The 27,778-nt window shown below is 36.5% G+C and overlaps 1 protein-coding gene and 1 long non-coding RNA gene across 5 annotated transcripts in view; one reads left to right on the forward strand and one right to left on the reverse strand.

Annotated features, from left to right (window-relative positions):
- LOC110394877 (cadherin-6) overlaps nucleotides 1-27,778 on the reverse strand; it is a 106,463-nt gene that overhangs the window by 17,830 nt on the left and 60,855 nt on the right. The window contains exons 4-9 of the mRNA XM_021388933.1: nucleotides 14,003-14,297; nucleotides 12,339-12,458; nucleotides 10,160-10,327; nucleotides 8,461-8,648; nucleotides 6,754-7,007; nucleotides 327-463 (exon numbers count right to left, since the gene is read on the reverse strand). Coding sequence (XP_021244608.1) covers nucleotides 327-463; nucleotides 6,754-7,007; nucleotides 8,461-8,648; nucleotides 10,160-10,327; nucleotides 12,339-12,458; nucleotides 14,003-14,297 — 1,162 coding nt within the window. The remainder of the gene's footprint in view (nucleotides 1-326; nucleotides 464-6,753; nucleotides 7,008-8,460; nucleotides 8,649-10,159; nucleotides 10,328-12,338; nucleotides 12,459-14,002; nucleotides 14,298-27,778) is intronic.
- LOC110394879 overlaps nucleotides 15,807-27,778 on the forward strand; it is a 62,723-nt gene continuing 50,751 nt past the window's right edge. For 2 of the 4 annotated variants that reach the window (XR_002435992.1, XR_002435993.1), the window contains exon 1: nucleotides 15,807-18,677. This is a non-coding gene — a long non-coding RNA (uncharacterized LOC110394879). Of the gene's footprint in view, nucleotides 18,678-25,995; nucleotides 27,667-27,778 lie in introns of those variants that run through there. The other 2 variants (XR_002435994.1, XR_002435995.1) reach the window with 1 other exon arrangement.

Here is a 27,778-nt window from a genome sequence, read left to right on the forward strand (position 1 = left end):
GAACAAAGTCATTTAAGGAACGCAGTTCAACCTTAAGCCACCTTATTTGCTGCATACCACTGTATAATCAAGTCATCGTGGCAATTACTGTTCATAAGATATAGAATTCTTGCCTTTCTCCTTTCTCAGCTCTTACCTCTTCATGCACTGCATCCCTAGTAAACATAAAACTGCTGACCATTTTTTTCAGAGTTTCCGCTTCTTCATTAGTATTGAGCAGCCTATCCATATAACCTGACATCTGTCCAGCCATGCTTTCCACACTCTCAGTTAGAAGGCTAAGTTCATTACATCAGGGACACCAGTGGTATTTAGGTTTGACTTACTGATCTCCGCTGCTATTACTGTAATGTTGTGCCACAGCAATGTTTCCCGGTCAAGAGTTTTTGAAGTAAATATCGAACCATTTCCTGAGTTGATGTTGAATACTCTGTCCATATCAGTGTGTCGATCTACAGAATACCTGCAAATGCAGAGAGAGAGGTTAGAAGATTGTTTTCCATTTATTTTCTATGTACTTAAACCATTTTCTAAGACTAGACATCAAACACCCAGTAAATGGGGTTGCCTTTTGTTTTCACTGCAGGCTTCAGTGTCTTTATATATTCACACAAAGAGCTTGTTCTGAGCTTCTGGATAATGGCACACTGGAGGTTTGATTTAGAAGGTGGGGCACTGTCATTGAATAAATGAATTACTGTGGAATTTACATACCTCTGAGAATCATCAAAGCTTTGTTTTTAGTGAGAAATGTGAAGTCTGTGTCCTGAAAGATATGAAATTTATTTTGAGGCTGAGTTGGCTTTCCCATTATCAAACCCTTTTTTAATGGCTTTACATCCCAACCGTTCCAAATAATTTCTGATATGACAGCTAGGATGCATTTCTGCCTTGCACTTCCCAGGGTTAAAAAAGACTGCCCCCAAAATGACAAGTTGGCATGGAACAGAGATTCATTATTCCACAATGTATATCACATAAAGGTTTCCTGTAATTCATTAAAACTAACATACTCAGCCCTACTTGATGGTATAAAATGTGGAAACAAATGCTAACAAGCTCTGGAGCTCATAGTCTAAATACAAATGCAATTTTTCAATCTGATCTTACTCTTTCTTTTCCTGCTGAACTGAATCCAACTTTAAAAGCGGAACTCTCCCGTTCATGGGACAGTGTTCAGCTGCCCTAATCCAAATGTTGTCACCTCATTTTATCTCACATGAAGAGAAAACTGTCACATAAATGATGAAGGTTTTGACAGAAATGTGTTTCTGATGTTGCTAAGACAAGAATGCAACTGTATTATTCTGCTCTTGTTGCAAGTTGAATGTGTGCTAGTGTACAATCCAGAACAGAACCTTATGAAGCCCAGTGTCCTTTCTTCGTCTCCGCATCAATGGAGGCAAGGAAGCTACTGCTGTGTCAAGGCAAAGATAAAACTGAGATACAGCTGAGCTGGTATGCAGTCAGATGAAAACTGGGCCAAGAGAATGACTGGCAGAGTTCATTGTCACTATAGAATTGAAGAGAAGGCAGAGGCTGAAGAAAAATTTACACTCTCTTCTCCGCTCTAGGAATAGCTCCATGACATGTCCTTTATTCTGCACAGATTTCCCAGGGTCTGTGCAGTTTCTTAACTTCTGAGAATGATCTTGCACACAGACGGGACCAAATAGAAGAGTCCAGCTCAAAAGTGATTTTAAGAAAGGTTTAAATTGAAAACACTAATGTGCTGATTATTTTGTAACTGCATGGTTTCTCTTTTTCAAGTGAAAAAAATGGGATATGATATCCACAGCAATTTAAACTGGTCTTATTCTAAAATGAGAATTTAGTGAAAAGTATCTTCCTAAAATTATAGTAAATATTAATTATTTAGAATAAATTGCTTTTCTTTTTACACATTCAATTTCTATGGAAACAACCAAATGAAATTCAAAAGCTCGCACAGAGCAAACTAATTTGGTAGTATTTGCACAGGCATACTCTACTAGTTTTTCAAGATCTGATTTAGTCCTTATTCTTTGCTGTCAGTTGACTAACAATACAAAAAAATTTAGCTGTATGAAGTCAACTTTGGTGTCACTAGCCTAGTTTCTCAATGCACCATTATAACATTACTGACAGCTTGAACAAAGTATGTGCGAAAGTATGGAATAGGCAGCACTGAGTGACGGGACAGCTCCAGCAAACCGTGTAGCTTTGTCCAAATGTAAATATTACACATGAATTTGTTGACTTAGCTGAAATGTTTGATGGAAACAAGTTTATACCAAGCAGTTTGAGTCTCGTATATTTTGACAAAGTAAGTATTTGATATGGTAAACATTTCATTTTAACTTTCATTCATTCAGGCTTTTATATGATATTATGTTGGTATTTTGTGAATTCAGTCATTTTTCAGACATTCTGCATCTCATTTCCATATCTTTCAGCTGAAATACTTCAATATTTCCATTTCACAGTACAGCTAGATTTTTCATTCTTATTTGAAATGAAAATACCAGGATTTTTCGTAGATTAGCTATTCTAGCCAACTCTAATAGTATGTTTCAGGCTCTTATTCAGCAAGATATTTAAGAAAGCATCTAGCTTTAGGCAAGAGTTGTCCGTTGTTTTTTTTTTCTTCAATTATGCCTTCTTGCATGCTTCATATTATGAATGGACTTAACATATCTTACAGCCATAGAATATTCTAATGCCTTGACATATTGTAATCACTATAATTACTTTCTAAGATTGCCCAGATTCAATCGCATCTGTGATACAGTATCTGAGTGAAATGAAAGAAAATGTTCTGGAGCTTTATACATTGAAGACTTCTTCAAAACATTAAGAATTTAAAAATGTAAATCCTAGTCAAACCAAATGTATGTTCATTCAGTTGTTTGTGAAGAGGAAAGTTAAACTCAGAAAAAAAGAAAAAAAAATAACCACAGAACAGCTTCTTAATGAAATGTTAATTTTATTTCTTAATATTCAAGAGAAAATACAAACAAGGTCAATGCAGTTAAAACATATTCTAATTATATCATTAACCCTGGTCTAGAAAGATGATTTTAATAAGCCAGACTGTCACTTCTGTTTCTCAGTTTGTATAATCCAGTCTCTTTTGGTCAAGGACTGTTAATTATGCAGAACTGGTGGTGATTCTGACTTATGGATCATAACACAGTAAGAATTAAGCAGACAACATCAAACTCATTTTTACATTTATTTAATGAAATTACTGGTGCGTATATGTCAGATTTCAGGACCTCATCACTTTCAAACCTTGAGGAATTGACAAGCTAGGAAGTTAAAAAGTATCTCTATATATTCCATTCTCTCCTTGTACATAACAGGAAGAAGGGGCAAGTGAAAGAGACAATCTAACACATGCAAATATGTTGTCATTAAAATATACAAACAAAATTAAGCCTTACATTTGTTTGCAGATCATTTTAATCTGGGAAACTTTTCTAAATCAATTCACAGCAGGGAGACAGCTCCAGTGACTGATGAACTTCATTATGACTCTAAGGAGTTACTATAGCAAAAAAAAACTCGACTAGCAATTTACAGAGATCTGATGTACAATACAGCAATGCCAGTTGCAGCATTTTTTTTTTTTAGTATGCAGTGGTTCATAACGTCATTTCTGTTTAGATCAAGCAAAAGCAGAATGCAAAACTTTTTCCTTAGCACAGCTGGACAGTGGAGTATTACTCAGGAGTGTGTGAACGTTGCTATTCATGGACGGTTATTCAAATATAGCCAAACATTTATTGGTGTATTTTTATATTTCCTTAATGTTACATAGCAGAAAAGCTAATTTATAAGAGCTAGACTGATGCCCTATTGATACACAGGTCATAGATGATGATGCACTCTTACAACCAGGGCAGATATCCGCTTCATATTTGGCTATCGCTTCATTGTCTCCTGACTCTCAGCAGCTTGCTGTCTAATGCAACCACAAGTCAGGAAGATTTGTGGGTCAGGAAGGGATGTGTGTGTGAATTTTTCATAATGCATTTTCATAATGATATTGTGAAGGTTTCCTTTAATGGAAGATCAAAGGGGCTTTCATCTAACAGAGTTAGGACTCAGTTTGTTTAAAAAGTGAAATCTTCACTCAAGCAGAGGAGAAAATGAAAGGTTTTCATTGTAATATCAAGTATCTAAAGATTTTATTTTTAACTGTCAAGGAAAATTGACAAGCAAGTGACAAGCCATATATATACAGTCTAATTGCATCTTCCCTGAAGCTGAGAGCAAAAATCAGATTTAGCATCTCCACTGCATGATGGAAAAAAATCACCCTGTCAAAAAGATGCAGACTCAACCTCCGACCCTAAATTCTAGGAGATACCCAAGGCGTTAGCACCGTAAAATTACCAGGGCTGCTCCAAAAGTAATGCTGCCTATTTTTCTTGGCCCATGGCATCAGAGGCAAATGTTTCTGGTATGGCAGTAGAGGCTGAATCTTCCCATCAACATTCTGTTACATTTTGCTGCCATATGACAGATGGCAGCAGAGGGGAAGTCTGACATGAAAGTGCTTATGAAACAAAGGCGTGTCATTGAATTCTTCCATGAGGAAAAAAATGCAGTCATTGACATTCATCATTACTTGCTGAATTTTTATGGAGACCAAACAGTGAGCACAGTGAGGCTGTGGGTGGTGTGTTTCAGCAGTGGAGACAGCAATAGTGGGTCACCTCCACTGGTGCAGATTTTTATGAATGCATCATGCGGGCTCTTGATCATCACTGGTGAAAATGCATAGCTGATGGTGCTGACTGTGTTGAAAAAATAGTGTTTTTTAGCTGAGAATGTGCTCTATCAAATAGTGTTATTACACTCTTTATATCTGTTGTAGTTCCCATAGAAACAAATAAGAGGCATTACTTTCGGAGCAACCTACATACGTTTATTGCGAGATAACATCTCACAGACTGCTGCTCTCTGCTGATTTCCTTTCCCTCTTACTGACTTTCATATTTATTGTTGCTGTGTTTACTCCTGTTACTCTTACCTCTTCCTCATTTTTATTTTCTCTTTTCACTCAAATTGTTGCATCTTATTAGTGTGTAAAGACAAGTTTTCTGCTGTTCTGCATCAATTTTGACATTTCTACTCAAATTTGTTCAGTAATTATACTTTAATATGTAAAGTACCTGTACAGTACTTAATAACTGCCCTTTGAATGATAGATAAATTTTAGCACACACATTCAATTAATAGAAAAGAGCCAAAAGGCAACACTCAATGCACAGCATAATCCCTATCCACTGTAAATCACTTAACAATTAAGAGGTGGTGCTGGTGTGAAATTCAAGTGGTTATAGTTATCACAACAGGGGAGCAGAGGGAATCAGAAAAGCATTCCCCTCATTCTCTAGAGCCATTAGATATGAAAAAGTATGTTTATATGAAGACTGGTAGGGTTTTGCCTGGGTTTCACCTCAACCAATTTTTCATCTTCATGCTAGCGTACCCATGAAGACATGCTATAGATGGTGCTTATTCTTTCCCTGAAACTCACCACAGTCAGTAAAACACTATGTTGACCTTCAAGTCACTGTGCTCTCTCTTCTAATCCAGAACTTTCTATAATTGTTGCATGCCATGATATAAATGAAAGCAAACCTTAATTAAAATTAGAAGACTTAGTCATGTGCAGGGCAAGGCATTCAGACAGAGCGGACTTCTGCCAGAAAGTTTCTTTCTGTAGGAAATTAAGATGGTAGTATTTATCCATCTCACAAGATGAGCTGAGAGCTTAAAACTTACTCATGCTTCATAAGCACTGTAAGACATCTTGATGAAAGATAGCTGTTTGCAGATGTACAAAGTATTGACGGATTGGATTTTTATTAAACCTGTATTGTTCTATCTTTGATCTAAATACACTATTGCATTTCCAACATGCCTAACCCAGAGACATGCTAAAAATTGACCTAGATTTAATATTGCTGTATTTTTCATTTCCTCCTCTTACTGCCTTGTCAGCAGCAATGAACTCTAATTAAAGCACACAGATATTTAGAAGTTCTTTCATATTCTATCTAATATAAGTACTCCAGTACTCCAGTTTTCAGATGTACTGAAACAACTGACCTTTTAATTTACAAAAAAAAAAAAAAAAGCAGTTTAGCTACACCAACCTTAGCATTTACTCCATTTCTTCTAAGACCAATTTACTGAGTCTTAGCAACTGTAATTTATGAAGTCCATGAGCCTGATTTGTATCTTACTAACCTTACATTGATATAAGTGAGAATAGAGTCTGTGTGTGAACCAAGGTGCTTTTAAGGCATTTCTGCTTGTGGTATATAGAAGGTAAATGTGACCTCTGTTAAGCAGATATGAATGGATGGGAGAAGAATGAGCTGCTGAATCACTACCCTGTCATGTAGCCAAAAGGATGCACCACACTGCACTGGAAAATGTTGGAGGTGGAAGGAGAACACTAGCATCATCGTTGCATTCTTTTCCAGTAAACTATCCCATGGTAAAAATAACCACAAACATTATTTACTGAAGAGGCTAGGATATAATTCAAGATGCAAGGATCATGCAAACACAATCACACATACATAGATATGCTCAAGTGCGAGAGATCATTTACCATCTATGCTACTCCACATATAAGCACACCCAAACTATTTCATTCCTAAACGGGATTTTTTTTTTGTGTACTCACATGAAACAAAGCAAAATTAAAGCAGTAAAAGAATTCAGAGTGAGCTGAACGTCTATGCTTACTTGACAGGGTTCTTGGCAGCATCTGGATCCTGAGCTGTTACTGTTCCTATTACACTGTTTATTGGAACATCTTCTTTCACTTCAATTATATACGCTGGTCTGCTGAACACGGGGGGTTCATCTACATCCTCCACTTGAATTCTGATTGTGGCTGAATCTTTGAATGGCCCCAGATAGAGGAATCGAGGGTCCACATGAGTATTGGTGGCTTCCACCTTCAGAATATACAAGTTTTTATTTTCAAAATCCAGTGCCTGGGAAGAGAAAAAAACAAACAAACAAAAAAACTTGAGAAGTCTGTGGGGATGGCTGTGGTGAGCAACCAAAAGAGCTAAATGAATTGGAGGATGGAAGCTTGTGCTAAGTAACAGGAGCCTGAACTGGAATTAACATGCCAGAAGAGAGAAGAAAGTTGGGGCTCTTTGCCACTGTTGTAAGTTCTAGGAAAAAAAAAAACACTTTTGCAGGGAATTCTGTGCCAAGAACTTGTGAACTCCAATTAATTGTACCTTCTTCAATAGTCTCAACTCTTCATACTTTTTATCCTGTTGGTTTTGGAATTTTGTTGTTTTCTTGGCTATCTCTTGACCTTAAGCACCGTACATTAAAGGGGGATTCTCTAGGAGCTCCTTTCTAACATGTTGACATTCCATCATTGAAATGAATCACTGTGTTGTTTGGTGTCAGAAGACATCCAGGGCCACCCATGGGAAGCATGATTTTATGACAGGCTATGACTATATCACACACTGATAAAATATGAAGAAGAAACATTTAGGAACTGTTTCTTACATTCCTTAGAATAATGTGGGGAGAGACTAGTTACCCGACTTTTCTGTTAGGCTGTAGAAGATTCACAGCTTCAGTCTCCAAGAGACAGAAATGCAAACAGAGTTAGACTAATATCATAATCAGCCCCTTAAAGGCATCTCTTAAAAGACAAGTAATGACAGGCGTTGTACTGATATCAAAAGCAAGTACACGTTCAGAAAATCTACACAATGTCTATTTAGTGATGACTGAACTTGAACTGATGGAGGATGATATCTGTAACCTTATCAAGCTTGCCTGATAGCCCATTGTAAACAATATTTCTCAAACCTTTTCTGACAGACAACGTGCAGCCTAGTAGATGGTGTCCATTGTGATCCAACATGGCACTGTTTTTTTTGTTTTGTTTTGTTTTGTTTTTCTGAAGGAAAAGCATGCTGATGGGCTTATTAATTGCATCTTTATAACACGACACAAAATAAATTTGTCTTTGTATTTTGATACATTTTAGCTATACAATTCAATACCTTATGATGGTGCAAAGCGGGCTATGTGACACGGAATATTTCTGTGGTGTTAACACAGCGCATTTCTAAGAAGTAAGCAAATCCTGTATGCATGATAGAGACAAAGTCACAGTTGGGTAACTCTTTGAGTTGTCCTGTAGACATGTTTGGACAGGATTTTCTCAGTCCTATCCCACTCCATAGATTATGTATTCTCTCAGATCTCTCAAATCATGTGTGTTATTTTTGTAAAGGAGAAAGCATCCTAATTGTATAAAAGAAAATTTACATAGGGAATGTTGTAGAGATTCCTAATAGATGGCATCCAATTTAATAAACTACACATTGCACTACAAATGGAAAACAAATGTGATAGAGACATTTTTTCTGGTATTTCTGAGTTTGGTATGAAGTGTGTTAGGATGTGTACCTTTTTGACAGTTATAATTCCTTCCTGTGTGTCCTTGTCTGTGGTAATTCCAAACATGTCATATCCATCCCCCTCAGTGATGCTGTATTCAATCTCTGCATTTTCATCCACATCTGCATCATTAGCTTTAATCCTGCCAATTGGTGAGTCAGGTGGTGTAGACTCAGGAGCTCTGAATTGGTAGGTGCCTACAGCAGACAGAGGAAGAAACTTGTCAGTCAGACTCATGGTATTTTGAACGGTATCTCTGAGCCCACTGTCCTGCTGGGCATGAACAGATGAGATACTGAGTGGCTTTGTCTTCATACTTTCCTGGTGCAAAAGCGTTCAGCTTCTGCCTTACTTTCATAGGGATAAAAGTAACTTATTGTTCTACTTTTTATAGTATGAAGCGTTTTTTTTTTCCTACATATATACAACTTTAGCAACATATGTCCTTTCCTAGATACTATCAGTCTGTGTTAACAATATCAAAACACTATATGAAAAATGTTTTGAGGTCAAAAGACAAATAAAATACTAAGACCTGCCAGAGGCCAATGCAGTTTAGTATCACTAAAAGCACACTAAAAGCAAATTCGGCTCAAATGCCTATTACTAATACGCTGCACTGAATTTATCCCCTGAGAAAAAACTACTCAGGGAATGTTGGCATTATGAGGCTGTATCTTTGGCTTTTATATTGAAGACACTCATGTCCAGAGATGTATAATTAACTCATTGGAGGCAGAGTGCTATATTTCCTCTTAACTTGTTTTAATTTAAATGGAAACGTTTTGCCCACAGCTAAGAACAGACTTTGAACTTAAATGACAAGTTGCTTCCAATAACATTCCCAGTGACTTAACCACCAAAGCTTGCTGATTTTTCTGATAGTATCTGCAGTTATTTTCTTGAACAGCTGCTCTTGACTTTGACACACATTGACACTCTGTCTGATACACACATGCACACGCAGAGCAGTGGTAAGACAAAGCAAAAATGAAGGATGGAAAAAGAGAAGGAAAGAAAAGTGTATGAAAGCTGAATCACTTTGAATCACTTATGGCAATGAACAATCATTAATACAAATGGCTTTCTAAGAGATCTGACTCAACTGTTTCCTTTAAATATTACACAGTAATCTAAATGATCTGAAGTAAGAGGAGGAGAATAGGCAGAAATATCTGATATGTTTACATATGTGCCTTTGTTTCTTTTTGCAATGAATATAGGAAAACCCATTGAGGCAAATGTTTCCTAGGTATAAACATTCATTTTGATAGAGTTGCTCTTGGGATCATTTTACATTCTTAAATAAATACTTCAAAAGTTAAATATGTTAGACTAGAACAGATTCCTTAAAATGCAGTCTACCACAAGGTCTGTTATAAAAACAATATTGATCAGAAAATCTAGGTTGTATCAGTCAAAGCTATTTAATGGGTAGCAAAAAATAGAATTTTTTTCTGTTTGTCAGTTCACTTCTCAGACTATTGCAGCTGTAGTAAAAATATTAAAGGTATGTTTCCCAATGATTGCAATTAACCTTAGCATGATGCTACTGCTTGCTTGTATATTCTCTTTTTCTTTCTTAAGAGAAGTCATACTCAGTAAATTCACGACAGCAGAAACTTGACTTAAAAAACAAAAACAAAAACAAAAAACAACTCAATTCTTGTTCATTTTACTGTAAAGACAGAAAATAAATATTCCATACTCTGGGGGAACCGAGGAGGATTGTCATTTACGTCGGTCAGTGTGATATTCACAGTGGTGGTTCCTGACAATCCGCCCATCTGGCCTCCCATGTCCTTAGCCTGGATGACCACTTGATATTGCTCCCTGTTTTCACGATCCATGTTTAGCAAAGCAGTTTTAATAATGCCTAAAATATGAAAATTAAAGAAGTAAAATTCACAAGTAATGCATTGATTTCGATGGAAATTCTTTTTTTTTTTTTTAAAAACCCACAGCCTAAAGAACAAAACAATCTGTGTAATGAGTAAGCTTTGCCCAGTACAAATATTTACTGTTAAGAGATGGCACATTAAATTACAGACCTGTCATATCATATCTCAGGCTGCTGCCTATGTGACAGACACAGTAGTAGTGGCATCCCCAGAAAGATGTTCTACCTATCTGTGAGCAGTGTTATTTTACATAACAGTTTACACCCTTTCAGTTCCATGCTAAAGTCTCTCACAGAACTGAAAGAAGGCTCATAGTTCATTATAATGTTCTCCATCTTTTCTCTCCTGTTCTGTCAATATTTTCATTTTGACAGACAAAAAAAGGAAATAAGTAAAAAAGCTAACTTCAGCAAGACATCATTAAAGAGGCAGTACGACAACATTAAAATGGGAGAAATTAATTTAAAAAATTATAAGCATACAAGTATGCTCAAGTATATCTATTTCTATTTATACCTTGATTGAAATGATTTTGCCGGTCTGTTCCTCCTTCAAAGGTACAAAGTCATTTCTGAGCCCAACTCCTATTGAAATTCAGTCATTCAGATTTACCATGAAGCAAAATGTTTGCGTTCTCACTGGGTGTCTTAAGGCTAAGAACTGACTCCTTTGTAGACAAAAGGGATGAAATCCAAGCACTGAAATCCATGGGAAAATTTATAACAGCTTCAAGAATGACTTATTTGACTCTAGTTTTGCAATTGATTTCCATGGCAGCATGATCAAGTCTGTGGTTTACCTTGCTTCCCTTCCATTCCTCAGACAACCCTCTTGCTAAAAGGTTATTACTGCTGAACTCCTAAGTGCATTATCCATATTATAACTCTAAGAACAGATATTATACTCTCCAAGTCAGAATGCATGCATCAGTGCAAAAATCCTCTTTCTTGTACTAATACCTTATGCTTGAAAGGGAAGCTCCCATTGATATTGGCTTCCCTTTTTTTCAGATGCATCTTTTTTCACCTCATGTTTATCTCTGACACATCTGATCTCTACCTTGCCCAAGACTATAAGATTTAGATAATAAACAATTCTAAAACCTGATTAATTGTCCGGAATACCATTATTTTGCTGTAAGGATGTTGAGGAGAACCATTTTCTCTAGCTTCAAGCATCCTATCAGAATGGACATTCCCATTTAAGGAGCTTCTTGAAATCTTTTATTACTTGTAGAAGTCTGACATAAATCCTGAGAGTATCTGTGTAGTGGGATAGTGTAGTGGTACAGCAGATTTGGTCAATCAGAATTCACATGTTTTACACACACAGGCTCCAAAGCAGTCTGTTATTCAGCCCATAAAAAATTCTAGTCACTGTGTATAACTTAAATGTATTCCAAAAACAGAACTCAGAAGTTTGCGATTCTATTTGTGATCTCCTAGTCTAGCTCAACAGCCAATTTTACCTCTTCTGTCATTATTCTCAATTAAGATTTCTTTCATAAAATTAGCATTAAAGTGATATGTTGCAGATGTACAGAAATTATAATTACTTTAAACAAGTTTTGAAGAAGCAGAAGGAGAAAAAAAACTGAGCAAACCCTCAGTCTTAATTTAGCCATTATGAAGATATATGAGGATTAAGCACTTTTTTTGCACACCCACCTGTTTCTCGTTTTCTTCTAAAAGCCAACCTATCTGGTTTAATTTAAACATCTATGGCAGTTTCTGTACCACTGCTTGTTAAAAATGATTGAAAACTGGTTCACATTCAGTACTAATTGTATTTATTAGATTTTGCCTGTAAGATTAAAATAACATAGGTGTCATGTTTACAGATGTATCACTCAATTAAGTTTGCCAGGTTTTGCACTGAATAAGATATAATCTCTTTGAAGTTTTTGTCTAATATGTCCTAGCTTGGCTTAGCATGTCATTTTAAATTGCAGACGTTGTCATAGAATGACAGACAAGGTCTTCTGACCTGTCTCAGATTCTACGGAGAAATATGGTTGTCCCTGGAGAATGCTGTAGACAACTTTAGCGCTGTTCCCGTATGTAGGATCATCGGCATCAGTTGCAGTGACTTGCACGACAAAGGTACCTGCAATGATAAATTATAGATAGTAAAAATCTACCTTTTTTTCTTTTCATGGCAGAGATGGTTTATGAAGTAGAAAAGCATAGCTGCAGTTCAAGTCATACACGTGACAAGAAGTAGAGATATTCTTATTTTGTAGGAGTTTTTCTGCTCATAAAAGACAGTGATTCCAAACCAAAATGATAGCTGGCTTTTTCTCAGTTCATTAAGCTGCAGTTATCAATTGGATACATAAATCCTTTATCATAGGCTTTAGGAACAAATCAGAAACCCACCTTTCGCCAGATACAGAAGGTGTTCAGAGTTTGAATCTAGGTCAAGGATATACTTTCACAAATTTACTAATGCTTGTACAGGTTAAACTAGAATTTACAGTCAGAACAGTCTTAGACTTTAAGGTGCTGGACATCAGAATGTAAATCTGTTTATTCATATGTCTTTTAGAGAAAGAAATGGTTTTGAATCCTAGACAAAGTGTTAACAAACATGATAAATGAGCTTAAGTTTTAGGATTTAAAGCAGATTTGTGAATAAAGTATTCACTTCACATATTAAAATGTGAATATTAGTTTCTGTCTTCACCAGGCGAGGTTACGTCTGTGTGACAAGTGCTATGAATGAGAGGAGAGAGTATGCCCTAAAGTCTTTATTTTCATATTGCTTGAGCTTTATTTTAATCTCATTCTTGATTGTGATTAATTAATGTTTCTCTCCCTGGGTATTTTTTCAGATTAGATCTGTGCTTCTTGCCATTCAACCATCCATTTTTCTCTGACAAAGAAAATCAAAATGGCCTTCCTAAGAATCAGAGAGAAAAAATCAAAACCTGTGAACTTCTTTGGGAAAAGATCCAACCATAAGTCATATTTCAAGGAAATTCTTTCCTCTCTCTTTTTTTTTTAATTCATTCTGATGGCTTGATATCTTTGAAACTAATAGAAAGATTTAAACGGACATCAGTGGACTTTGTAGCTCATTTTTGTTGCCTGAAAAAGAGCAACAAAATTAATAGGAAAGTAATTACATATCTAAGAATTAATGATGAGTTGACTTGGCTCACAGTTTTCTTTCCTGAAGTGTATACACTCACTTCTGCATCTCTCCTTCTTCACTTCTTTTTTACCTTCTTGAACTAAACAGTATTAGCGGAATAGTTCTAGGGGTGGTGTTGACCCACGTAGGTGACCATATCTTAACATACTATTGCACTCCAACTAAATCATTTTACCAATGTATGTTAAACGCTTTGAAGGTGTCCTGTAAAAGAGGTCAGCTCACGTTACTTTCACTGTGAACTAAAAAAGAATGTATTAACTTGCTTTTTCTGTGGCACAACAGAGGAAGTGTGTTTCACTCATCTGATACTTGTATTTTCAGCAAACCATTGACACTAATTCCACTGGAGACAGATTTTTTTTAATGGCTCAGTTACTTTCACTCAACGCAAACAGCAGATGTCTGCATTCATTACCTTTCACTTTTGGGCCCTTAATAAAATCCACAGAAAGAACACACATCAGACACACAAATTAACTGTTAGCACCTACCAACATCTGACATTTCTGGAATGCTGGCATTGTAAACATCCTTTGTAAACATTGGCTCATTGTCATTGATATCATGGATCTTGATGATGAACTCAGATTCTGGTTCCACTGGTCTTCCAGTTCTTCTGTTTATAGCCTGGGCACGAAGTATGTATACAGGCTTTTCTTCTCTGTCTAGTCTCTTTGTGGCTTGGATGTCACCAGTGTTTTCATTGATAATGAAGAGGTCTCCTGCTCCATCTCCAGAAAGTATGTACTTAAGTGATCCATCTCCTTTATCCTGGTCTGAATGTAGCTGGTGGTGAATGAGAATAATCAAGAAGAGGGGAAAATAAATAATTGGGACACATATTTCATCTTGTTATCATGATGCAGGCTTTACTATTGTTAATACCCAGCCAAAAGACTTCTTTTAGGAAATAAGATGATACCTCAGTAGAAGTGCTGAATGGATGGAGTATCATCTTGATTTTGGAATTGAAATTGTTTTTAGTATTATAAAAAAATCTCTGGGGAAACCTAGGAACTGGAGTTGCAGATGACTTTCTAATGCTGAGCATATATCAATCAAATCTAAATGCTAGTGGCTTAAGCAGTATACTGTGAATATATAGGATAGTGATCTCCAACAGTTGGAAAATCCACAGAATCATGAATTGCAGTAGTCAAAGAATTAAAAAGTAGCCAGGCCAGTCACTTCTTGAGTTTAAATTCTGTGTGCTGTGCTTTTATGACTCTGGACTATATACAAATAAGAGTGAAAATACATGAATTCACAAATGTAGCAAAATAGAAGCAGAAGCAGGCACGTGTACAAGGCCATTCCAGCTTTGCAATGAAGATATCAGTCACTTTATCCAAAGGGACATTGACCAAACTAAAATAAGGTGAGTACAGGGGAAAGAAGAGAATGATGTAATTAACATACAGCACATGAGCTTTCCCAGGAGATTTCCCTTGCTATTGGAAGTCTGCATAACACACATGCAAGGTACAACAGATTAAATACTACTCTAATGGCTGTTCCTTTGGTAAGGATTTATTTATTCCTTTGGCCTTAAAATAAAGGTTAATCAACTGTGTTTTATTTTTGTGTTACATGAAAGAAAAAAATATATATTAAAATGACTTATAAGTTCAGGGATTCAGTGACAAAATTAATGGAAGAAAGGTAGTAGAGTCCTGCAAATTGTTGATTTCATAGCAAAGACATATTTATGACTAAGAAGAGTTGACTTTTCTCAACAGACTCTTTGCTTTTCTTTCTGCATGCAAACATAATATATATATATATATGTAGCTGAATGTGTGGTGAAGTACTTAGCACTGCTGCATAGAATGCTTTGTAGAAGAAAAAGATCTGTACACCGAATAAAATACAGAGTATTATGATCTTCACAGAGGTTTCACCAGTACTTGGCTATTCCTCAGCCACACTGGAAGGGCAGCCTCCAGTATGACTATATAGTCAATGTTTTGGGTTTCCTCCAACCTTCTATCCAGACCAGTACTATGCTGGAAGCCTATTGACAATCGAGTTGGTGGCATGGTGCTCTCCCATGGGTACTTATGCCTGTGGTCCCTACAGAAAGCATGATCATTGCAACAAGTCCATCTTACAAGGGTAAAACTTTTTGGTTTTATATAAAAAAATACATTTCTATACAATGTTTTTACATAAAAGTTTTTATATAAATGTTTCATATAAAAATAAAATTTAAAAAATTGTTAAATAGAACAAGATATATGAACTGTAGAACAGCAAATCATTAGTAGACATGCCAAAGCATGTCTCCTTCAGGGAGAAAATGGGCATTCAATGCAATTTTGCACAGAGCCCTTTCTCTTGAAAATAAGAATAACAATAGCTAGCTTGTATGCAACATTTTACATCAAGAGATTTCAAAATCCTTTACAAAAGTAGTCAATTACATTTGCTTTGTTTATTTGAATAGCAAAGTGTAGAAACTTGAAGTTTCCAAAAAGACTGTCTTGGAACCTGGAATACAGCGGAGATCTCCTGAGTCCCAGTCAGCTGGCCATCAAATCTACAGAAATGATATGATTTACCAGATATAGCCTAAGCCTCTGAAGAATGTCTGTTAGATCTGCTTGTTATGAAGTCAGTGTAGAAGTCTGCTGTGGAAAGTAATTGTAATTGGATACTTGAGTATAATTTTCTCAAAGGCAACTTGCAAAAAAAGGCATATTTTTAAATAAGAATTATTTTTATGTGTTTTTTATGACTGTTTCACATCCAGATATTCAATTTTTGTTTGCCTTGAAAGCCTCTTTAATTTTGTCTGTATCATAGTGGGAGAAAAACAGCCCTTGGTAACAGACTATCATTAATTCATATGAATCATGGAATAGTGCTGTTGTGAGACTTGTTATAGGCTGAACTCCCAAACTCATTTTTATCACCATTTTAATTAAAAGGTTTCAAGGAACAAGGTAGCAAAAAATGTCAAGCAAGAAGGGGTGCTGGAACCACTGGGAATTGTCTTCCCTAGTATTCTTTAAACAGTCCAGACTACCTAACGAGTTAAAAATGAAAACTTCTGTGATTTTTCAGTGAATTGTTTAAGAAATTTCCACTCTTCTCCCACAACTAACCTATCAGGGTAAGATGGACTGTGACTCTTGTATATCAAGACAATGTATATCTCAGTGTACCAACTCAGTAATGTTGAGAATGAAGTGATCTTCATTGGAGGTTCAGTCTCTAGCTTTTCAGCAAAAGCAATAACTTTTGAAAATAAACATTTCCTATAACAATGTTCTTTTCAGATCTACTATTCTAATACCTTCAGTTTTTACCACTTTCCTAAGACATGACAAAACAGACTAAGTGTTCAGTTGGCCAGAAAGTAAGTGGCTTATTTACTTAAGAGTCAGATCTGCGGGAGGTCACGTCCCATGTACCAGTGTATGTTATGTAGAGCTAAGGCTAAGTGTCTAGTCATCAGTCCCAACAGTGACCTTCCAGTACGCCACCATGTGTGGCCTCAAGAACATGTTTCACAAAAATTCTTCATAAAGGTATGATTATAATACTTAAGTAAATTATGATAGTTCTTTAACCACTGAACATCAGGGTTGTTTTTTTGTTGTTGTTGTTTGGTTTTCTGTTTTCGTGTGTGCTTGTTTGTTTCTGTGGGATAGGACAAAATCACAGCACCAGCATGAACTGCTTAATAGCTAGGCCAAAGTAGTTTGAATTTTGTTCCCTTCTTTTTCAGAAAAATGTTGTTTTTATACGTTAGTATAAACAAGCAGATCTCCAAGAAAATTTCTCACAGATGATAAATTTGCAGCATTCAACTATGAGGAAAATATCTAGAAAAACAATTTATTATTTGAGATTATATTATCTGTGCTTGACTGTTTGCTTGGTATAAAATTTTATCCAGGCAAAACCATTCTGCTTTATTTTTTCTTAAGTGTCAATTTATCTTGAAAGCAATATTTTGTTTGTGTGAACTATATGAAGTGAGAGATTGCTACTTTAACCATGTTAAAGAAAAAATTAGGAATAAAATTTAAAGGAGGAACAAATGGTGCAAACTTAGGCCGAAAGAAGGGCCTGGAGGAGAGATGCACTTAAAAATGCAGTTGATGGTTTTGTATATAAAACTTAACACAACAGTTATAAAGATAAAAATGAGTAGTGGAAACAATCCCGCTTTCCTTTGAAGTTGAACATATTTTCACTACCCAGACCCTTCATTTCATAGGAAGTTTCCTGTAATGAAATATGCAAAGAAAGTATATTGCAAGTGCTTTCAGCAGGACAGATATGAGACATCATAGTTCCACTCTTTGTATTAACTCATGTTGCAAAAGAGTGTCCATTATCCTCTGCATAAAGTTGTTCATTGGCCTGATAAATGGACCATGGCAGGTAGTCATGAGAAAGAATAAAATATTGTGGCATGCAATATTCATGTCAGCTGGGTTGTATTATATTACTGCTCCTTGATACCAATGTACTATGGCCAAACGTTTTAAGGCTCTACTTAAAGTTAGATTTTTTATTTCCTGAGGAACTTGGTGTTACTCAACAGCATTCATCTAATTTGGTGACTGAACTGAGCAATACCCCAAAGGTAAGCAAAATTGAGAAGCAGTAAGTTGCAATAAAAAGCAAATGCTTCTGCAATTGAACTATATTAATATTATAGTAAATTGATTCAGTCAGAATCTTCTCTGGACACTTTTGTGAAATCACCTATCAATCACTGGCTAAGGCTGAGGATGAACGACAAATTAAAAATTTTTTTATGCCCTAGGCATACTTTCACTCATTTTACTTTGATACCACTGTTACGTGAACCATCTTCTTTCCTTTTAATGATCTACGATAAGATAAAAACAGTCCAGTCTTTTTCTCCCTTCTCCCTTCGGGAATATTCTGGCCCAAGATGTTCAAAGATGGCTGCCTGAGAGTAGGTAGGGCCTCATTGTTCTGGTAAGAAACATACAGATGTTTCAAATGATTGTCGGACAGCAGCATTAGCTACCAGTCACATACAAAATTAATTTAAAAAGGAGACCTTTTTATTTATTAAAAGTATTCACAATCTGAAGCAGCCTTGCTCTCCCCAGTGTCACTGACAGAAGCCCCCAAAAGCATCAAGGGCAGTGACAGAGGTGTCTTCTCAGCTTGGATGAGGTATGTGAAAGCTGTGCTCAAAGTATTTGTGCTGTGAACATTTAGTATTTTATTTTCTGTAGTGAATTTGTTTATAGCATTTATGTTCATCTCCAATACACGACATTGCTTAACTTCAAAGCAGAGCTCCAGAAAAATTTTACCAGGGTTTCAAAATTGAATCAGGCCCATGCTATATAAATAGGAATTATTTCAGCAAAGTGTGGAAAAAAATTGAGGGAGACTTTCATGTAATTTTGTAAAAAGACTATAAATTGAAATGGCATGAAAGCAGCAGATCAAATTAGTGTTAAGTAGTGCAATTCATTAGTGTTTGTCTTTGGTATTTGGTGCTACAAGAGCTGAACTCTCCAATGTCAGAGTATGCACAAAAGAAGTAGCGTTGGTGTGTTTCTATGCTGGTGAGGGCCAGGGGTTCCCCAGGTGGGCCAGGAGGCACCAGGTAGGCAGGGCCCCACCAAGAGCAGGGCACCAGAGACACCAGGAAACTCCCTGGGGCCAAGGCTGTGCTGTGGGCCTGTAGGTGGCCTGTCAGGGCAGGGGTGTGAGGAGCTGGAGCCCAGCCGTGCTGCAGCCTTGCTGCAGTTGATGTGGGGGCCTGGGCAGGGGCAGGTGGGGCTGGAAGAGCCCATTACAAACCATGCTAAATTCACCTTGATATGAAACTGTATGAAAGTACAGTACTAAAACTTTCATTATAAAGTGAGACTTCCTGTATTATAATAGGTTAAAATTAAGCTCTTTTTTTTCTTGGTGTTATAATGGAATGCATTAGACAGAGGCAGCTTTCCAGCACACATTTTTGTAATGAGGTTTTACTGAGAATGTACTTTTATAGCTGTGGTAATTAAATTCCAAAAAAACTGAAATTGCAGGCCGTGGATATTCTCCAGAATGAAATAACATCCCTCCTCTACCTCGCTCTATAACACTGATTTAAACAGCATAGTTAATCTCATTCATGAAATGGCTTTAGGTTGTGTAAGACAGCTGTAAATTGCAGTTTAGCTCCCACTAATGTCATATTGCTGGTTATGATAACTGGAAATTCAGTGGGTAAGGTGGTTTCCATCCATCCTACAAATCAAGTTCTGATTCCTGTTGTGAATACAACCCCCTGCTCCCTCAATTTGAAAGCAGTCCCTGAAGCTCTACAATGACACAAAGCAATTGACCTTGGGATGTACATACTAAACCATCAACCTACAATTATCCAGAAATAAGCTGCCTCATATCTTATTGTTTGTTTGTATTTATAAAAGGAACTTGCTATTCTGGGACTGCTGTGGTCATATTTTTGTTTCCTAGCACCACAATGAAATAGCAACCAATTATTAAAGTGGCAAGTGGGCAGTTGGTGTGTAGTTAACGTAAAGAATCAGTGGCTTACACTTGGCAGTATTCATAGCAATGATTTCACTCCCAACTGAATAAATCCAAACAGCAAAGCCCTGTCAAGTAATGAACAAATTCAACCACGTGTATTGCTTAAGGTCACACAGTGTGATGCTACAGTAAAGCAGTAAAAATACTATGATGTTATAATATTGCACACAGTTTCTCTTTCAGAGTAATAACTTTCTTGAACTCTTCCCGATCTATCCCTATAAAATCAACAAACACTGTTAATTCAGATCATAATTAACACCATTAATATCATCAAATAATCATCCCTAAAGCTTTTGCTGAACTTAGTGACTTAGTGTTAAAAGGAAAAAGGCACTTTTTGATCATTAGGTAATAAGTACTTATATATATATTTCTGAAACTTAAGTAGAGGCTTTATTTGCTTCTTAAAATACTACCAAAACACTATTTGTACTCCATATATCCACATATGCATACACTGTGTCATGTATTATCAGGGCAAATACTTACAGAAATAATTTAATTCAAGCCATGAAAGAGCCTTACAAGATCCACTGGAAGATCCTGCATAGCTAGAAATGACAGATTTCCTGTGGATGTATGTGCCATGTTCTGAAGGCCTCAATTATGGAAAGCACCATCTCCTTTCCTGGTCCACATAACCTCTCTATCTGACTCACTCCTAATGCAAAATTACCACTGCATGGTATTTTATACTTCTTGCTCTATCCCTTCCTCAAAACCTCCTGACTGCCCAAAATTCTCTTTCTCATGTCCCCTAAATCCTGGCTAGAAAAGAGACAGAATGTGCTGAGGTCAGTGGTGGCTTATATGCATATTTCCAGCATGGCCAGCTGAACAGCCATGGAAAAATGTAGGTTTCTTTACCTTATGCAGCTACTGTTCTTCCAAACTGTAATGAAATGAGTGTTTTCAACACCTTTATTCCTCTATAAAATCTAATTAGAGTTGGTTAATGGACTTAAAAATCAATTAGAGAAGGCCAATGGACAGGGCACAGAGCATTGAGCCTAGTTATCTGCCCAGGTCACATACTTGGAAGGTTAATTTAAGATATAGTTACCTACCCTTTCACTATTTTGTTACTTCAAAATGTTGCTCAAATTTCTGGTAAAAATGGGAGGACATTAAAAAAGATGTCAGAGAAGAATTGAAGAAAGTTTCTACAGTACTTCCAAATTTTCTTAGTGTGAAACTAAGGGTTGATTCCTTTCTATTCTTATGTAAAGCAATTTGAAAATTATATGAAGATTTATACTCTACAGCCTCAAAAGAGGAGTTTTTCATTTCCAAAGAAAGTAAACAAACAAAAAAAAAATGCATTGACAAGATGAAAAGAAAAATGCAAAGAGACTCAACTTTACCAGAGCATGGCACCGTAATTCCAAATGTACAGCTGCCAGAAACAGCACTTCCACACAGGTGCTTAAAATTAGATACCCTCTTTTTTTACATCTCCCCATTAACCAAAGATCTGCTTTTCTAAGCAATCAGCAATCTTCATTGTTCATCACTTTCCTGACCTTACACGTTACAGTTTACAGAGTACTTGAATTAGTTTAGCTTAGTGATTAGTTTACTATAGTTAGTATAGTTACTTTAGTATAGTTAATAGCGTAACCCTGAATATGGTTCAGTATGACGGATTCCTGAGTGTTTGAATTTAAGACAATTTTAATTTCTTGCACCAAGATTGTTTTTCTGTTTCCTCCCACTTGCCTATATTCTTCCTTTTCCAACATCTATGGATAATAATGATATATATTCTCAGTATTTTTCTTTGCAAGGCTGCCAGTCTACATGCACTCTTCTTGTGTAAAGTGGGCACTTTTCAGTCCTCAAACAGAATCCTGTTTACAATGCTAGTCTCTTGTTTTTTAAGTTTAGTAGATTCTAGTAGGAGCCCGTGAAGAAAAGGCCAGATCTGATGTTCCTAGTAGTTCCTAGTAGTTTTTCTGTGAACGGTCCATTTCAATTTGCCTTCCTCTCTATGAATGCATGCAGCTCTTGAACAGTCATGTTAATATTTTCCTATATCTTTTAGAAATAAGTAGATACATTTGCCATTTTTGTTGCCATGTTCAAGCAGCTTCTCCCTGACATCCCAGGACTGACATCCCAGGACTGACATTAAGGCTTTTCTCCTTTTCTCACAGTTTCTAATATATGACCATTCATTGTGTATCAGAATTATTATTTTTTTTTTGTAACTGCCATTTCATTCCTATCCTGTTTCTTTTCCTTCCGTTTTTAAGATGATCTTTCCTCCTGTAAGGTATTCAAGGTATTCTGGACAACAGTTATAGTGGAAATGCTAAGTCATGGCTTGAACCAGTGATTGAGCACCTGGTGGGAAGGCAGGGCCAACCCAGGGGAGCTCACCTGCAAGCAATGCAGCTGAGTGACTGGAAGAGGTGGATCCACCCTTTCCCAGACCTCATGTAAGGGTTGGCAGTGGAGGCAAGGTATTTTCCTGGATATACCTGTCTACTTGAGGCCTTCTAAGGTTAAGTGTTTTTTTTGTTTTGTTTTGTTTTTTTCTTTTGTTTCTGTGTCTATAGCTGCTGTATTTTAGCATATCCTTGCTTGCTGCAGCCTAGGGCTTTGCTACTTTGCTATCATTGTTGCATTTTCCATTGCATTACAACAGCAAGGGATATGATAGAGTACTGAAATCAAGCATACAAGTATTAAAGTTGTAGTAACTTAATGATATAGAGAACTGAAGAGTTACTAAGGATAAATGAGATTTATGGGAATGTTGGTTTGTTTAGAGTTACTGGAATTTTTCTTTAATCTATAAGGAGTTCCAGGATGCTGCAATAAAAACAAAATAGAGTAAGAAATAGAGCAGAAGGGGCACTGAAATAAGAATTTAACCTTTGTCTAGGGTCAGGAGACAAAGTACTCTTGTCTTTGACCCCTTCAGGCAGGCTGGAAGGCTCTTTTTTTCTCTTTTGTGAGGGCTATATGTGAGGCTGCATGGCCTGAGGTAGACCTTGACAATAACTTGTCTGCTGTTGTGATCCTGGGGATGTGGGACAGGCTGCCCAAAGAGTAGCCAGGAACCTGCTGTCCTATTTAAAATGTTTAAAACTAAGAATAAACACCCATACTCTAGTGACTCACACATTTGTTACACACCCTTCAAAATCACAAATGGTTTTCTAACCTGAAGTGCAAATATGCAGCCACAGCTAATCAGCTTTGCAAAAAATCAATTGAGAAGTGTCAATCCTTTCAACGTTGCCTAGGGCCTATCAACTCTTATCCCTCTTGGGTTCAGCAACTGCTGCTGCTCTCCTATTTCATTAAACAGGGACAATGACACAAGAGCTTTTTGTCCTGAACTGCAGTGCATCAAGCTGGAAAGGTCCCTTATTTTGGTTCTCCCTCTCTCTAGGGGCAACTTGTTATCAGATCTTAAGGATTATTGAACAGAGCTGCAAACTAGGTAAAGATGTCCCCATGTTCTCTTGAGCTGAAAGATGCTCAACCCTTCTTTGATAATGCAGTCTTATTTGTCCCTCTTGCTGTTGTTGCTAAGCACAATTACAACAGGAATTTACAAAGTTACAATAGACAAATAGGTCTTTAATTTATGAAGCACAATAGACATCTGTGTCAAGTCTGATATTCTCTCTACGTAAGGTTCCTAGAATTTCATGTTCTTTTAACGAAATTCTTGCTTTTCCTTGAATACTATATAATCACAAGAAAGTGACCCAATCTCACTTTGCGGACATTGAAAAACTCAAAGCCATTACACCTCTGAATACTAACTGATTTATCTCACTTAAAAATATATGCATTATATAACATATAGATGGATAGATAGATGTTGTAAAATGACTTCTGCAGTTTTACTTACTGTTGGGTTCATCATGCCATTGCCTGAAAAGTTACAGAGCCCTGTTCAGCTAAACTGCAGAGGTCATAACAATATACCATCATACAGGCTTCTAGAGTTACCCTCACAAAAGCCTGGAGATGTGTTTTTTTATCCGGTTCCCATTTCCTTATGAACAGATAAAGCTGTTTTAAAAAAATCTACTTTTTAGTTCATCTATTTCAGCATCTGCCATTTCTCTGTCATAGTGACTGCTGCTCTTTTTTGTTTGTAAACTGTTTGTTAGAAACAGTACCTGGGAGAGAGGATGACTAGTTTGTCTGAGTCATCAGTACCCACTGACTAAAAGGCACAGAGAGCTTAGCCACCCTAGACTTGTCATACCCTAGCTCGGGTACTAAGAATTCTCTCTTGCATGTAAATCTGAGGGGAAGATTAGGAGAGATTAAAAATTATTTTATTAACTGATGCATACACTTCAGTGATCAGGAATGAAAACTCAATCCATTGAAGCTTTGAAAGCCATAAAGAGGTGTACAAGTCATTTTATTTCAGGAGACAGATTATCATTACTCTATATTTCCTGCCATAACTGGATTGTCAGTCATTGGTTTCAAATACGAGTCTTAAAGACTAAACGGAAAGACAAGTTTGATGCATAACTAATTACTTGCTTGGTATAAAAAACAAACAAACAAGGAGTGAAGCTCATGTAAGTGCACCTCTTTGACAAAACACAAGATATGTAATGGAAAGGTAGGCTTGTATTTGGAAATACAGGACTTGCAGGTTTTAATATTGTCTCTCTCGAAGTCTTACTGTCTGATCTTTTATTGCTATTTGATGCTTCTACATTCTTCCTGCAGTAAAATGTGGTTTGTTAACAGTATCTGGTTCTGTATGTAATTATTATCATGTGATTTGAATCTTAGGTGTAATTTGTTTATGCTAGCTTGTGGAAATACCAAAGATTTTTTAAGTTGAGTAAAGCAAGGAAAATGCTGTAATGCTAGAAAATGTAATTGCTCTCAGGTGTTTATTATCTACCTGCTGAAGGTTACTGTCACCATGTTAGCTAAAGGATGGGATAGATGGGGGAATTTCTGCACTCTGGGCTGGATATATTAGCTCAATAACATCTGGAGGAGTTTTAAACTTATGACTTTGTACTAAAATAAATATATGTGTTTTCTGTCAGGTAAGCTGTGGAGTTATGCAAAATTAAATGCCTAACTTGTAATGACTTTCAGTGGGAGTGCAATGAGTCCCTAAAGAAAAGCATGCTTCCCTGGATGGGAATCTCTTCCCTAAATCCCCATTTTTCAATGAGAGTTGTGAATACAATTCAGGAGCACCTGCTTTCCTCGCAGCTTTTTTTCAAGTCAGAACAAAATTGTTTCCGTATCCCATGTCCTTGTATATCTCAAAGACAGTTATGTGCACAGAAACTGATGCCTACAGCACAGTTAATGTGCCTTCACTCTTTAAGTTTATTTAACATACTAACCGTGTTCCATTTTGCAAGAAAAGGTACTCACTGAGCCAAGAGACTAATACAGATATATAGTGTTTTAAAAAATTACATTAGGGGAAAAAGGTATCATATGAGTTTGTATGTGTATGCAGCCATTCAACGGCAGAATACTTTCCTGGGTTGATCTACGTATCTTTGAAGGTTTACAAATGACTTTAATGGGACTTCTATCATGTACTGCATTACTCAATCAAAAGAAGAAGTTGAATAATAGTAGTTAACAGCAGATATTTACTGAGATTGGGAGTGTTTTTGTTGTTGTTTTATTGTTTTTTTCCCCCAGAAAACAATACTTTCTACAAACATGCACTTTTGCAATGAATACATTGTCTTAGTATATGTTCCTTAATCTCTAATTTGCATGATTAGTTAATGAAATCAATCTGTGTTATATACCAGCTTTAATTGCCTTTAGTATCTTAGGAAATTTACCGAGGGTCAGTTGCTTGCTCCCTATCAGAGATCTGAATTATCCATTTCACTGAAAAATGTTTTTCTTAGACTCATACACTTTAAAAAAAAAAAAAAAAAAAGCCCCCAAATCATTGCCAGACACAGCACCTTAAATTTAATATTACATCAGCCTTGTTCTTTCTTTGTAGATATAATGCAGATTCATAAAGTTAGATGAAGAAATGCATTTTTAATTCAGTAAAAACCTCTATTCCTTGAGTTGGAGGAGGGGGTAGGGGAGATATTTCTTAATGGTGAACTAGAAGAAAAAAAAGAAACATGCTTGGCCTAATATTCAGAAATGTTTTTACTGGGATACGGTTGAATAAAACATCAGGCTTCTTCAGTAAGTAACAGCTTTTTTCTGTTCACTGATGGATGTGCTTGAAAGCAAATGCTCATCCTTTGCTTACTGACAAAGGTGATCCCTTGATATTCTGAGCTGCACTTGATGCTGACAATCAAATCCAGAGGTATGTGTATGAATTTTATATGCTATATAAAAGTGTGTGGCAAGGTGGAAAGCAGAGATTGGAGAAGTGAGGCTACAGAGAAACATTCAAACAAATTAGGAACCATATTCTGATTTAAATCAACATTTAACAAGAATGAAATAAATTCATATCCACAGGTTTAGTCGGGTCTTTAATCTGTTTGCATGCCTGGCTCATCTAGTTCTGTTATTTAGAAAGCGAGGAAAGGAAAAATATCTCTGCACTGTCATGTTTCTCAACTTTATTTCTAAAAGTTTGTGTTGCATAAAGAGATAACTAGAGAACTGTGTGAGGCAATAGTTACAATTGAGAAGGTCACATATATGAGTCTTAACTGTATCCTTATTGGAAGGCTGCTCAGCTAGAAATTTCTTTCTGGGAAAATTTAGCCAAGTTTGCCATTGAACAGGTTTTTCTTTCTAAAGAGCATTCCTCAAAATATCAGCCTGGATATGATGGGATAGTTCACATGGCTCAAATGCTGAGATAAACAGATGTTAGAACTTTAGGAAGGCGAGACCAGAAAGGTAGGGAGGTGGATTAGCAAAAGATCGTCTCAGGTAGATGAAGCTTTGCTTTGGAACAGGTGACAAATCAGTCAAGAGCTTGTAGATAAAGGACAGATCAACATGAGTGATATAATAGTAGGTATCCACTACAGACTGCCCGCTCAAAGAAATGAATTACATGAAGCCTTTGTTAGACAGACGGAGGAAGGAAGATGTACAGTTGAAGGCTACAGTACTCATGAAGGACTTAAATCATTCTGCTGTCTGCTGGAAGAGCAGTATGTCTGTATACACACAACCCAGGTTTCTACAAAGTGTTTTAAGGAAACTTCACACAAGTGATTGAGTTGACCAAAAGACGTATTAGTTGGATGGGTGTGAATGTAAAATTTACCCTCAGGTCTCCGAGGTCCTTGAGCCTAGCAGCAGATTCTAGAGAAGTGAAGCATTATTCACAGTAGACAAAGCAAACAAAAACACTACAGAAACCTAGGGACTTTTAAAACAAATTGGATGAACTCAGGTCCATACTCACTGTAGGATGCATCAAAAAAATGGTGAGGAAATGTTTTCTTGCTATAGTATTTGACAAGTCGCAGTGATTGAAGAAGGTTCCTTATTTCTGAGAACAGGAAAAGCCACAGCCATTCTAAAGGACAAGAAGGATCTGGGAACTAGAGACTGGCCAGCTATACCTCAGCCCCAGGCTATGGAGCAAATCCACTTGGAAGCTAAATGTAGGCACACGGAAAAAAACAAGGTGATGGGAACAACTAACATGGATTTAACAATGGCAAATTGCTTAACCAACCTGATTGCCTTACAAGGCACTGTGAAAAAGCAGAGAGTAGAAGATATTGCATTCCTTTAGG

This window comes from Numida meleagris, chromosome 2, assembly GCF_002078875.1.
Source record: "Numida meleagris isolate 19003 breed g44 Domestic line chromosome 2, NumMel1.0, whole genome shotgun sequence".
Taxonomy (NCBI): Eukaryota; Metazoa; Chordata; class Aves; order Galliformes; family Numididae; genus Numida; species Numida meleagris.